Here is a 12,329-nt window from a genome sequence, read left to right as displayed (position 1 = left end):
GGAATAGTTTATTGTATATTTCAACTAGCTTCAAGAAGCTATATTTCAACTAGGTCAAGAATGTGTAAAATAAATGTTAAAATTTAAACGTTTCGTAAGATGTGATTCTGATAGCTAGGGGAATGTTGCACATCTCAGGAACCTCCTACCATCCTTCTTAGCTTTGAAATAAAATGCAGACGCAACACATTCACTAGGAAAACTAGGAGGGGTCGTAGGAGGGAGAGCAGCAGCTCAAAGTGAATGTAGAGGTGAAAGTCACATTCCTATCAAACAAGCCATGCTTCAGAAGGCAGAATCATACTTGGGGAGTAGATATCTTCCTAAACAGTGGCCAGAAAGAAAAACATGACACATACTTCACTATCTTTTGTCTTCACTACCACAAGGGAAAGCTTTCCCCAAAACATATTAATGTTAAAGGCCAAATTTTCAAAAATGGACTTTAAAAATAGCATGCACTTTCATCTGTATATGTAATATCCACATTTGCACACTGGCATATGAATGCACAAAAGGGAAAGCAAAGGATTTGGGTGGTCAAGAACTGGACAGTATTCCTGAATTTGACACACACTTTTGGTAAGACTTTGGGCAAGTCATTTAGCTTAAAATTTTCAAATATGGGAGACTAAAGTTAGGAAGCTAAATAACTGGCTGGTTATCAAAGGTGCTCAGCACTAACTGTTCTTACTGAAATTAACATACATAGGTAACTTTGTCTCTTTAGGTAACTTTAGGCTTCCAACTTCAAAAACACTGGCCTTAATGTCTCTGTGCTTTAGTTTTTCCATCCATAAAACACATATGAAACTACAAACGTATGTTGAAAGGGTTAATACATTAATCCGTGTAAAGTCCTTTGAGATCCTCTGATACAAGGCACTATAATAGTGCAAAGTATTGTTTGCATACACAAGTTTTCACACAAACACAGGTTTTGCAAGTGATGCACTTTTGAGGCACAAATTTTGGAGGACTTTTTAGAAGAATTGCTTTATAAAATGTCATTATATGATTATTTGTTTTGTTTTTGTGAAAGTAAATTTCATTTGCCTCCTCACTCTTGGGAGAGAAGGGGGTCAGCCTTCTGTATGTATAGCCATTCACTGGCAACAGAACATGAAATAACTCTCAGCACCAAGTCCACTTCATGAAAATCTCTAATACTGAATGATATTTACATTACATTTTCAAAGCTTTCTTGTCTGTAAACAGTCCAGGGAAATTTTATCCTTAAGATTTTTACATCTATGCAACTTAAAATAGTAAAGAAATAATAATTTTTTAAGTGTCAGATATGCGTGAGCTAGCCATTTCTAGCACTACCCCTTGGCGCTGCTTTAGAATTATTATGAACTAGTAGCTCAGTCACTCACTTGCCTTCAAAACTAAATATATTGCATTTCATTTTACTCCCTTGGCATCAGAGAGGTAGGTGTGGAGTTCCTGCTGAGAGCTTAAAATGCATTCTGTACTGATAGATGACTAGAGAAAATGCAAGCTGTGTGCATTGAGGGGTTAATGCAAAACCTTTTCTAAGTGAGACTGAAATAAATAGTTAATCTGTATCACCTCCTGTTTTATTCTTTGTGATACTGTTAATAATAATAAACTTTGCTGAGCATTGGATTGAAGAGGTAATTTCTCTTCTATGGAGAATCATGGGGATCTAGAGTAATGAGCATGCCAGTGGGAGTCAGTACCTCGAGTTCTAATCCAAGTGCCACTTATTGACTGTATAGGCTTGGCCTAGTCATTGAAGGCCTGAATTTCAAAAGCACAGAGAACTAACTACAGTTGAATTCAGGGGGAGCTGCAATTGCTCAGAGCTTCTGAAGGGCCCACACAGCACATGCATAATCCCATGCTTAGTCAACAAAATATTAAGTGTAATTTTGAATGTGCATAAGTGCTTTTGCAGAACTGGGGCTATAATAAAGCTTTTTTTATTCCCTCTGAATCTGCTTCCCATTTTGCAGAATGGGAATAATAATATTTTCTTACCTACTTCACAGGGGACTTTAGAAGATTATTTAACATTTCTGTAGTGCTCTGAAAAAAGGAAAATGCTGTCTATAGACATGATACATATAACTATTACAAGAAACTACACTGGAATATAGCTACAATTACTCTCCACTTAGCATAAAGCACTTTCTTAACAACATGTTTCTAAGCTTAAATATTCCTTAGGATCCCTGGAATAGAGAGAGAAAACATTATAAGGTCTTTAAAGTTGAGTCCAGAGTTAAAAAATAAATCTTGCTATAAATAAAATATCCCAAACAAATTCAAAGCAATCTATTGGAGAGGGGAAGATAAATGGACTGTTTCATGAAAGATGCCTTAATTAGTCCAAACAGACTATCTATTATGCATTTAACAAATAAGACTGTTTTATTATTTGATTAGCAAATAATCATTATTTATAGAAGTACTTACTTTCGCCTTTCTGCCTCAAATTTACTCAACAGTTTCCGGAGACCACCATTCTTAAATCCCTGATAATGTGCTGCAGGGGCTCCCACTGTGATGACATCATACAGAGCATCTGGAATGGGAATAGACAAGTACTGAGATTTGCATGCCCATCCACATGTGCAGGGCATGGCTGCACTGTTGAAGCCACTCTATAGGAGATGGAGGGACTGATTCTGAATAATTTACTAGGAATAACTGAGAACAGGATCACAAGGAGGCAAAGAGAACTAATCAATCTTTCCACACACTCACGTGCACACCTAACCAACTTAGAATTTTACCTGATGTATTGCTACCTTAATGATATGCCACAGTGTAGAACAATATGTCCTAGCTCTGTAGTTTACTAAGGTATAAATTGGCCTTTTGTGTATTTCATTTTGTAGTGTCTTAGGTCGTTTAATTTGCAGTCAAGTTGAAATCCATAGATATTATAGCCAGAAGGATCATTATAATCAACTAGTTTGACTTCTCTCATAAGACAGGGCACAGAATTTCACCCAGTGATTCCTGCATCAAGCCCATGACTTCAAGCTGAGCTAGAGTACATCCTTTTGAAAGACATCTAATTTTGATTTAAGGACTTCAAGTGACAAAGAATCTACCACATTCCTAGATAAATTGCTCCAATGGTTAATCACCTTCACCATTTAAAATCTGCACCTTATTTCTAATTTGTTATTTATTTAGCTTCAGCTTCCAGCCTTTGGATTTTGGTATACCTTCTGCTTGCTAGATTAGAGAGCCTTCTCCTATCAGGTATCAAAGGGGTAGCCATGTTAGTCTGGATCCGTAAAAAGCAACAGTCTTGTGGCACCTTATAGATTAACAGATGTATTGGAGCATAAGCTTTCATGGGTGAATACCCACTTCGTCAGATGAATGTACACGAAAGCTTATGCTTCAATACGTCTGTTAATCTATAAGGTGCCACAGGATTCTGTCACTTTCTCCTATCAGAAATCTTCTCATATAGCTACTTACAGACTGTAAGCATGTCATTCATTGCCATTTAATATTTTAAGTGAAAAGTTCTATGTACTTGCTTTCTTTTAAACTCTTGTGGAGTCCACATGGATTTCTCCTCTGTCTTATGGGAAAAGGTGAAAACTTTTAAAACTGCCCTTTTCTTTGTGTACCAGCAGTGAGCTGCAGGCACAATTATCTGCTAGCACAAATTGTAACAAACAGATATCTGATTTTACCTTCATGTTAGATATCTAACTGCTGTTGTTTACACATGTATTTAATAATGGCTGTAATTTTGTTTTCCCAGTTGACTATAGGTGTGAAAACTGAGCCGTTTGGGCCTTTTAAAAATCTGTCCCAAAGGAATCATAAGAGGATCTTTCTCCAGCTAAGACTAGTTGTATCCATTGATGGAGCCTGACATTTAAATTGAAATAGAATCCTCTCAGTCTAGAAAGCTGTCAGTTTTTAAATATATTCACTTTATGGCTCTAAAGCATGTCTTTTTTTTTTTGCATTCTGATGACAAAATGTCCCTATAAGCAAGAACATTGCATAAATGGATTGTATTTTATTTGTGGAGCTGAGTTTCAAAGATGATGCATTCAAACTGATTGTACACTGATGTGTGGTTGCTCTTCAGAACTCCATTTACAGCAGAAGTTAAATAATGTCATTAGCCTTCGGTGAGCTCCAGGATTTCTAAGTAGTCCATTCATTGCAGGCCCACCATAGTTTTATCTGTAGTATATAATCTTGGGTTATTAGAGTTCCACTACTATACATGACAGTAAAATCCAGATCCTCAAAGGTCTCTAGGTGCTTAACTCCCACTGATTCCTATGGGACTTAGTCACATATATATCTCTGAGGACCTGGAGCCAAGTTTTATATTTCTTAGAACAATGGTGACTTTAAAACAGAAGAGGATGAAACTGTGAGGTTAACTAGATAATGGCATCTGAATTTTATTTTATAGATAACTCACGACATATGTAAAAGGGAAGCATTCAAAAGTCTAAACCCCAGTGGTTTTGCTTCATTTTATATTCAACATCCATGGTGATCACTAATGAGAGCGCACAATACTTTGTATGACCATAAACCATTTTGTAAATTCTCATCTCAGTTATTTCAGAGTAAGTTGTGATAAAGGGTGTAAGTCATCAAACAGTCTCTTGTGTATACCTGCAAAACTGGTGAAGCATGGGGATATTTGAAAATACATCTTAAAATTATTATTTTTGAATGTGAGAGAAGGGAATACAAAGAAGTAGGAAATAAAGAATGGTGTATTTAAATCCCATTACTTTCATAAAGCTATTTACACTTACAAAATATCCATCTCAAGCCTCTGAAAACTTATAACATTAAAACACTAATATCACTTACAAATTAAGAACTTCCTGTCATCAAAAGAAAACTCCTCCCCAAGCAGAAATACAAACTGTTACACTCAATCATTTACTGCCAAGCCAAAACTTGAAATAAAAAGATGTCTTACAACCCACTTGAAAGGTCAGCAAACAAGCTTTATAACACCAGTTCCAGAGGTCAGGGCCTCCTCTCCCAAATCAAGTCCAGCTATAGCAACTGCATGAGCAGTTCTCAACTGCTAGGATGATGTGTAAATTCACACATTGCTTCACATAGCACAGTCAATACTTCATATTACAAGCAGATGCAAACTGGAAGCTTATTTTGAACATACTTGCAATCTCAGCTGGTTGAAATTTAAAAATAAAGTTCATGAAAAAAATTGAAACTTTCAAGTTGTTTTCATTTTGCAAGATTCCAAAATAGACCCACAGAGTTTATTTTTTCATGAACATTATTGAAAGCACTGACTAATGTTTTTGTTTCCCAAAAACAGGTAGTGGTAAGTAATGCTGATAATATCTTCAATATAAATTTCAATTAAAATATAATAAATTTCTAATTTTTCTTTTTTTGTTATGCAAAAAGACAACTGTTTACAAACTTTTTCAGTTCCAGGGGCCATTTTTCTACAAATCATTTAAGTGAGCAATTGCTTTTTCAACTACTGGAAACTTTCTGCTGGTTTTCAAAGAGACTATAGGTTCTTGTAAAGCTTAGTGCAGTAGTACAGCCTAGAGATCACAAAAAACATGAGTATTTACAACATCCATCCTACATCCGAAAAGAAAGGTCCCAGTCTCATTGCCAAACTTAGAAAAACACACTCCTGACTATTACTGCTACCAGAACATCGCTTGGTGCTGGGGGAGACACTGAGGGTAAACAGCGCTTTGAAGTGTGAGTGTGGTCTGAGCGCCAGCGCTGGGAGAGAGCTCTCCCAGCGCTGCACGTAAACCACATCCTCTACGGGTGTAGCTTGCAGCGCTGGGAGCCGTGCTCCCAACACTGTGGCACTGATTACACTGAGGCTTTACAGTGCTGTATCTTGCAGCGCTCAGGGGTGTGTTTTTTCACACCCCTGAGCGCGAAAGTTGCAGCACTGTAAAGTGCCAGTGTAGCCAAGGCCTAATGCAACTAGTTACTAGATTCGATGAATGTATACAAAGACACTATCACAGCAATTCATTAGTGCAAGCCTTGATTCTCAGGAATGTGCATTATTTCTGAATGGTATAAAGGCTAATATCTTCCTCTTCATCTCTTTCAAAGGGAAAATCTATTAAAATGTGGTGGTTCTATTTCATATGATTGATTTCCTGTGACTTCATGAGTCAGGTATTGTTGCCCTTTGGTGTATCTTATTTTCCATTTCTGTGTTCCCAATGCTGTTGCTGGTTTACAGCACTGATAGGAAAGTAAATAAAAGCTGTCACAATAGATAGACACAGCTCCTGCAGCATTATAATAAGAACAAAATACAGTGTTTACAAATAAAGTTGACAGAGAATGAAATATTTTTTGGCTTCAGTGTTTGTTAAATTGAAAATTTAAACATATATGTATAGTATATTAAATGGGAGTATTCATTAAAGGTCTAAACCAAAGCACAGTGAAATCCAGCCCTAAATCATTATAAACAAGCACACACACATCACATGGAAAGCTACATTTTCAGACATGAGTGATTTAATTGCATCTGTAATATTTGTGTACAAATAGGAATTTGGGGTGAAATTTGCCCCATAGAGGTAATCAGAACAAGGCGTATGCAGCACTAAAATCCCACAAGCACTATTTTGGGTGTTTAAGTGTCACTTTTTAGTAATACACAGGTTCTCTGCACAAGTGTGAGTTTCACCCTCTTTGCATGAAGATTGGATAATTGTGCAAATAAGTCACTCAAATGCCCAATAAACATATGCAAATGTGGAGTATTTTAGTCACTCATATTTGAAAATGTGCTCTAAGAGTTTGCAAGGAGAGCTTATTTGTCGTGTAGATATATAAAATTTAAAAGTATGGTGTAATGTCACCAATTTTGCACAAATTTGCATTTGTAAGTGCCATCAAACATTCCTCCCACATAATCTCCAGCCTCTCAAGAACTGACTTTGGGCATCTTAAAATGAAATACTAAGACACATTTGATAGATGGAATTAAAACCTGCCTTGTATCAAAATATTAAAGAAGTCTGACAGTTTCAGGGTTAATGACAGTTTTATGACTCATCAGTTTGTTTAATCACTAGCTCTATTAATGTTTACATGCTAATTTGTTTCTGAAAACCTCTTAAGAACATCCTGGATGCCCTCTGAAACATGACAAGTGAATCATAAGATGAGGAAAGATATACTGGAAGTCAAAGTGCAACTTAGCACAAAAAGGCTAATAGGTACTACATATTGCTCGGTGCATATATTTGACACAAGCTGTAAGTCTTTAGTGCTTGTCAAATAAAACCTGTTTCAATAAACATCATGCACTTTGACAGCTGGATATGATATGTGTTCAAGAAGTATTATGCATACATGGGTATAAGCATATCCTGATTCTCAAAGGTTTATTATTATGTATTATTTGTATTGCATGTGTTTGTGGGTGCTATTGCCCCCAGTCGGGATTGGGGCCCCATTCCGTACAAATACATGATAAAAAGATTGTCTCTGTCCCAAAGAGCTTACAATCTAAAATCCCAATGTTGCAAAGGGATACGTGTAAGCAGACCTCTGCCCCTAGGCAGAGTCCCATTAATTTTGATGCACGGTATCTTTGCAGGGTCAGCATTTTACATCTGTAATTTTAATTCAGATAAATGGGAACTACCTACCTAACTTCCATCTCATTCAGATGAGAAAATCTTACAAAAAACCCTCCTAGAAACAAACTGTCAAGGTTCCTCCCTCACTCTGAACTTTAGGGTACAGATGTGGAGACCTGCATAAACATTTCTAAGCTTAACTACCAACTTAGATCTGGTTTCGCTGCCACCATTCAGATTTCTTAGTCTAGAACACCCTCTTTTCTCCCAAAACCTTCCCCTCCCTGGGTAGCCTTGAGAGACTATTTCACCAAGTTCCTGGTGAACACCGATCCAACCCCTTGGATCTTAACACAAGGAGAATTTAACCATCCTTTCCCCCAACAATTCCTGGTGAGTCCAGACCAATCCCCTTGGACCTTAAAACAAGGAAAGATCATTCAGCTTCTTAAAAAGAAAGCTTTTAATTAAAGAAAGAAAGGTAAAAATCATCTCTGTAAAATTAGGATGGAAAATACTTTACAGGGTAATCAGATTCATATAGCCCAGAGGAACCCCCTCTAGCCTTAGGTTTAAAGTTACAGCAAACAGAGGTAAAATCCTCTCAGATAAAAAGGAACCTTTACAAGTTGAGAAAACAAAAATAAAACTAATATGCCTTGCCTGGTTGTTACTTACGAGTTTGAAATATGAGAGACTGGTTCAGAAAGATTTGGAGAGCCTGGATTGATGTCTGGTCCCTCTTAGTCCCAAGAGCGAACAACCCTCAGAACAAAGAGCACAAACAAAAGACTTCCCCCCCACCAAGATTTGAAAGTATCTTGTCCCCTTATTGGTCCTTTGGGTCAGGTGTTAGCCAGGTTTCCTGAGCTTCTTAACCCTTTACAGGTAAAAGGATTTTGGTGTCTCTGGCCATGAGGGATTTTATAGTATTGTACACAGGAGAGCTGTTCCTTTCCCTTTATAGTTATGACATAAACAAAAAAAAAAGATAAGAATGTTTGGAAATTATGCCTAAGAAAACTTAATCCACTCCTTTAAAACTAAATCAATTTTAGAAGAAGATTCTAACAGTTGTCTGCTTGTCATAACTCACAAGCTAAGTGGCATCAGGCAGGTAATAGAAGATGGGAAACGCTAAGAAAAATCCAGGTACTGGGCACAAAAAAAAAAGTTTATTGTTGATTCAATACGTGGTGCTCTTTTTTCAAAGTCGCTGTTTAAAAATATATCTACACAGTGTTGTGCTGCTGAGGGGGTGCCTTCATCTGAGACATAAAATTAAGATTCTGAGCTCTTGTGGAGTTTAAAGAATTGATTGTGCTTTCACAGGATATTGCCCACATTCAAATTTGTGTACTTATAGCGTGCCTATCCAAATCCCTTGTGTGGTTTCAGTAAGATACTGTATTCTTCACTTCTTGTATTAAATTGTTGTGTGGTTTGCTGTTAAACAGTAAACAGTTCCCACATTCCAGCCAAATGGTGGATGCTCATCCATAGTGGTAGGTGATTATAATTTTATAGTTTGTACAGTTAGTAGAGGTCAAGTACTTTGGGTTCTGTTTACAGTCAATGTACCAGGAAAATGTTAGAGCCTTCAAAGGTGCGATTTCTGCATTTGTATTACAATTTAGAACAAAATGTCATCAATTTATCAATGTACTGATATCAATTGATCAGTAAGCCTTGACTTTCTTACTATCTCTCTCTCTCTCTCTCAATGGACAAATTTCATTAAACATATCTTTTACCTGTATAAGATGATGCTAAAAATTATATGCAAGTAGTACAGATAAGGTATTCCGTACTAAACACTGACAACTGACATATGACACAAAATTACACCTTGTGTTGCATGGGTTGCCTTTGTGGCACCTCTTGTGGCCCATCAAGGCACAACGCACTCAGCTGCAGGTCTCTGCTGGTAGGTGACTGCCTCCAAAGCCAGGGCTAGGCATAAGCAGACTAAACAATTGTTTAGGCCCCCAAGCACTCAAGGGGAGCCCCTACTTGCTTTTATTATGTGCTTTTCAGTTGGGATATTCCTACTTAGGGGCCCCAGTGAGCTAGCATCACCTCTGGCTGTCTCTGTGAGATCCTAGATAACAGACCCTCTGATCAAGGCATGCCTCTCTGCTACCCATTCCAGGGTATTAAGGTCCAAGGAAATCCGGGACAAAACCCCTCACAACTCAGAACACAGTGGTCCAACAAACCTCGTCTTTCTGTTTTAGGTTTATCTCCAAACAGTCCATGTGTCTGCTGATTCTTGTAGGTGCTTGTCATCCATTCTAACAGGGGCTCATCTGGCTGGCAAGGCAGCTCAGTCTATGGACTGCAATTAGGCTTCTGTCCCATCAAGAGAAGCAGAGCTCTGTTCTCCTCCCTGGTCTGTCCTGCACAGGGCTAAGTCTCCCCTTTTAACTCCCCTATCCAAGCCTGACAATAGAGGCAGTGGGGGTTGGGCCACTGAGTCTACAGGCTACCTCCCAGTATGGGGCCTATCTATCCCCCATTGCTAGTATGGGGCCTATCTATCCCCCACCCCTTTTAAGACCCTGTGGAGGGAATATGAAAACTTTCTATATTTTCAATAGGATCTGTGGTTATTTGCATTTGGTGCTCTAACTGGTCTGGTTAGTAAGCTAAGAAACAGTTATTGCTAGCTATTACAATACATTGACACAATGAATTAGGATGAAAAATTAAGTCAGTGGTCTAGGAGCACCTGAAGTTTACTGGAGGTTATTTAGTTTGTCATTATGAGACACGACAGCATTAGTTCTGCTTTATTACAGCAGAGCTATATATTCATTTATTTATTTACATTTTGGGAAATTAGCTTTATAGTTAAGTTTTGGTAGATACATGTGCCTTGATTTATTTATATTTAAATCTATAAAAAATGCATCTAGCATGAATGTCCCTAAGCACCTGATCGTTTTAAAAGATTAAACAATATAGTAGCCAAGTCAGACAAAAATTCTCTTGCCACCTAATATTAAATACTCCTAGGGGGATTCTGTGCCAAAAAATTCTAAATTCTGCAAAATGATGCACATTTTATTTGTCAAAATAATGCAATATAATCACACCAGTTTCAATTGTTTTGGTCATTTATTTAAATTACAATACAGAAAAAAGTTACAATAACTGTCCATCATTTCCTAAACACATGAAACTTAAGTTACAAACACTTGGTAACTAATACCCTGCATTCCAGTTATAATCCTGGATGTCCATTAAAATTACATTACAGAACACCAAACATTAAAAAAAAAAGTAGAATGTCATTTTAAATTGCTCAGACTTTCACACATGCAAGTCATACACTTTTGCTAATCACTGTCCTGGTCCTGCCTGGGTACTTTGGGAAGTGCTTGGTTCTGATTGTCCTGATGTTTTATTGATTTGGTAAATGTTTTATTTGCCCTCAAAATCTTTTTTTTTTTAAATGGGTAATTAAAATAAATCCTGAGCTGCTGTCTAACCTCATTGTGCCACTTTGGCACAGGAAAAAAGCGAGAAATAGCATAGATCTTCCTGGCTGAGGATTCCCTTATTGTCATTTATAAGGCTCCGTTATATTACTCTGGCAATGTAGAGGCCTAAAAATTTTCACAAGTTTTATGATCCTGGGGGAATTGACGGAGAATGGGAACAATTAACTAACAATAGGAACATTAACAATGTTAGTACATAGGCAGGCTGCTACATTTGTGCCTCAGACAATGAGACCAATTAACTAACAGGCAGGCTGCTACATTTCTGCCGCTAGCCTGCATTGTGCACAATAAAAAGCCTTACCTTTCCACGCCAGCAAGCTGCAGTAGCAAGCAAGAGGGACAAAGTCTCTCTTTCTCTCTCTCTTGTTGGCATGCATGTATGCCCAGCCCGCATCCCCCCCCCGGTGATCAACCACACAGGCACGTATACACAGCCCACCTCCCCCATCTCTGAGGCTGCTCCAAGCACGCTGGAACAGATGCACTGCCGGCGAAGAGGCGCATGTCCCCATCAGATTTTTTTTTTGCCTTTTTCTGTGTGAGGGGCACAGAAAAATGCTGGCCATATGAATTCTGCCCCACCTCCACAATCAGCACTGACTCTCAGCCAGTGAGGTAAAACAGAAGGGGTTATTAGTCATTGGGAACACAGCACAGAACAGATCTTGTCAGCAGAGAAATTAGGAATATTCATCAAAGTCCATCTTAGGGGGATCCAGAGCACAGGGTTTCCCTTCCGCCCCCAAGTCCCAACAGGAAACTGACCAGCTTCCAGCAGTCCAGCCTCAGTCACACTTAGCTGCCCTCCTCCTTCCTGTGTCTCTTTCCCGGGAAAACAGGTCACCTAGCCTCCACCTCTCACTTGGTCCTCGAACACCTCCGGCTGATTCTCACAGAGGATGGGCCCTGACTATCAGTTGCCAAGATACACAGCGTCGCCCATTGTCTGTGCCCAGGCAGCCAGATGGCAGTCACATCTTCCCTCTACGGGCCTCTGCAAGTATCACAAACCTTTGTCCCACCACCTAGATACTTGAGTAACACATAGGGGAAACTGAGGCGCGCACACATTATTCAGGGAAACATGAAGAACATTACCACTTTCTCACACTCTCTGTCAATGAAGCTAGAGTGATGAGAGACAACCTAAAAAGAAGCAAGGGAAAGAAAAGTGCCCAGAGAACATCTCACATCACATTGGAAATTAACACAAACTATCATCAGAGAA

The 12,329-nt window shown here is 38.4% G+C and overlaps 1 protein-coding gene across 3 annotated transcripts in view; it reads right to left on the bottom strand.

Annotated features, from left to right (window-relative positions):
• Positions 1-12,329, bottom strand: part of INPP4B (inositol polyphosphate-4-phosphatase type II B) — a 514,637-nt gene that overhangs the window by 143,411 nt on the left and 358,897 nt on the right. For all 3 annotated transcript variants that reach the window (XM_030563920.1, XM_030563921.1, XM_030563922.1), the window contains one exon: positions 2,446-2,554. In XM_030563920.1, the coding sequence (XP_030419780.1) occupies positions 2,446-2,554 (109 nt within the window). The remainder of the gene's footprint in view (positions 1-2,445; positions 2,555-12,329) is intronic.

The sequence above is a fragment of the Gopherus evgoodei genome, chromosome 5, assembly GCF_007399415.2.
Source record: "Gopherus evgoodei ecotype Sinaloan lineage chromosome 5, rGopEvg1_v1.p, whole genome shotgun sequence".
Taxonomy (NCBI): Eukaryota; Metazoa; Chordata; order Testudines; family Testudinidae; genus Gopherus; species Gopherus evgoodei.
The sequence above is the reverse complement of the archived record's forward strand: the minus strand, read 5'-3'. Positions and strand labels throughout refer to the sequence as shown.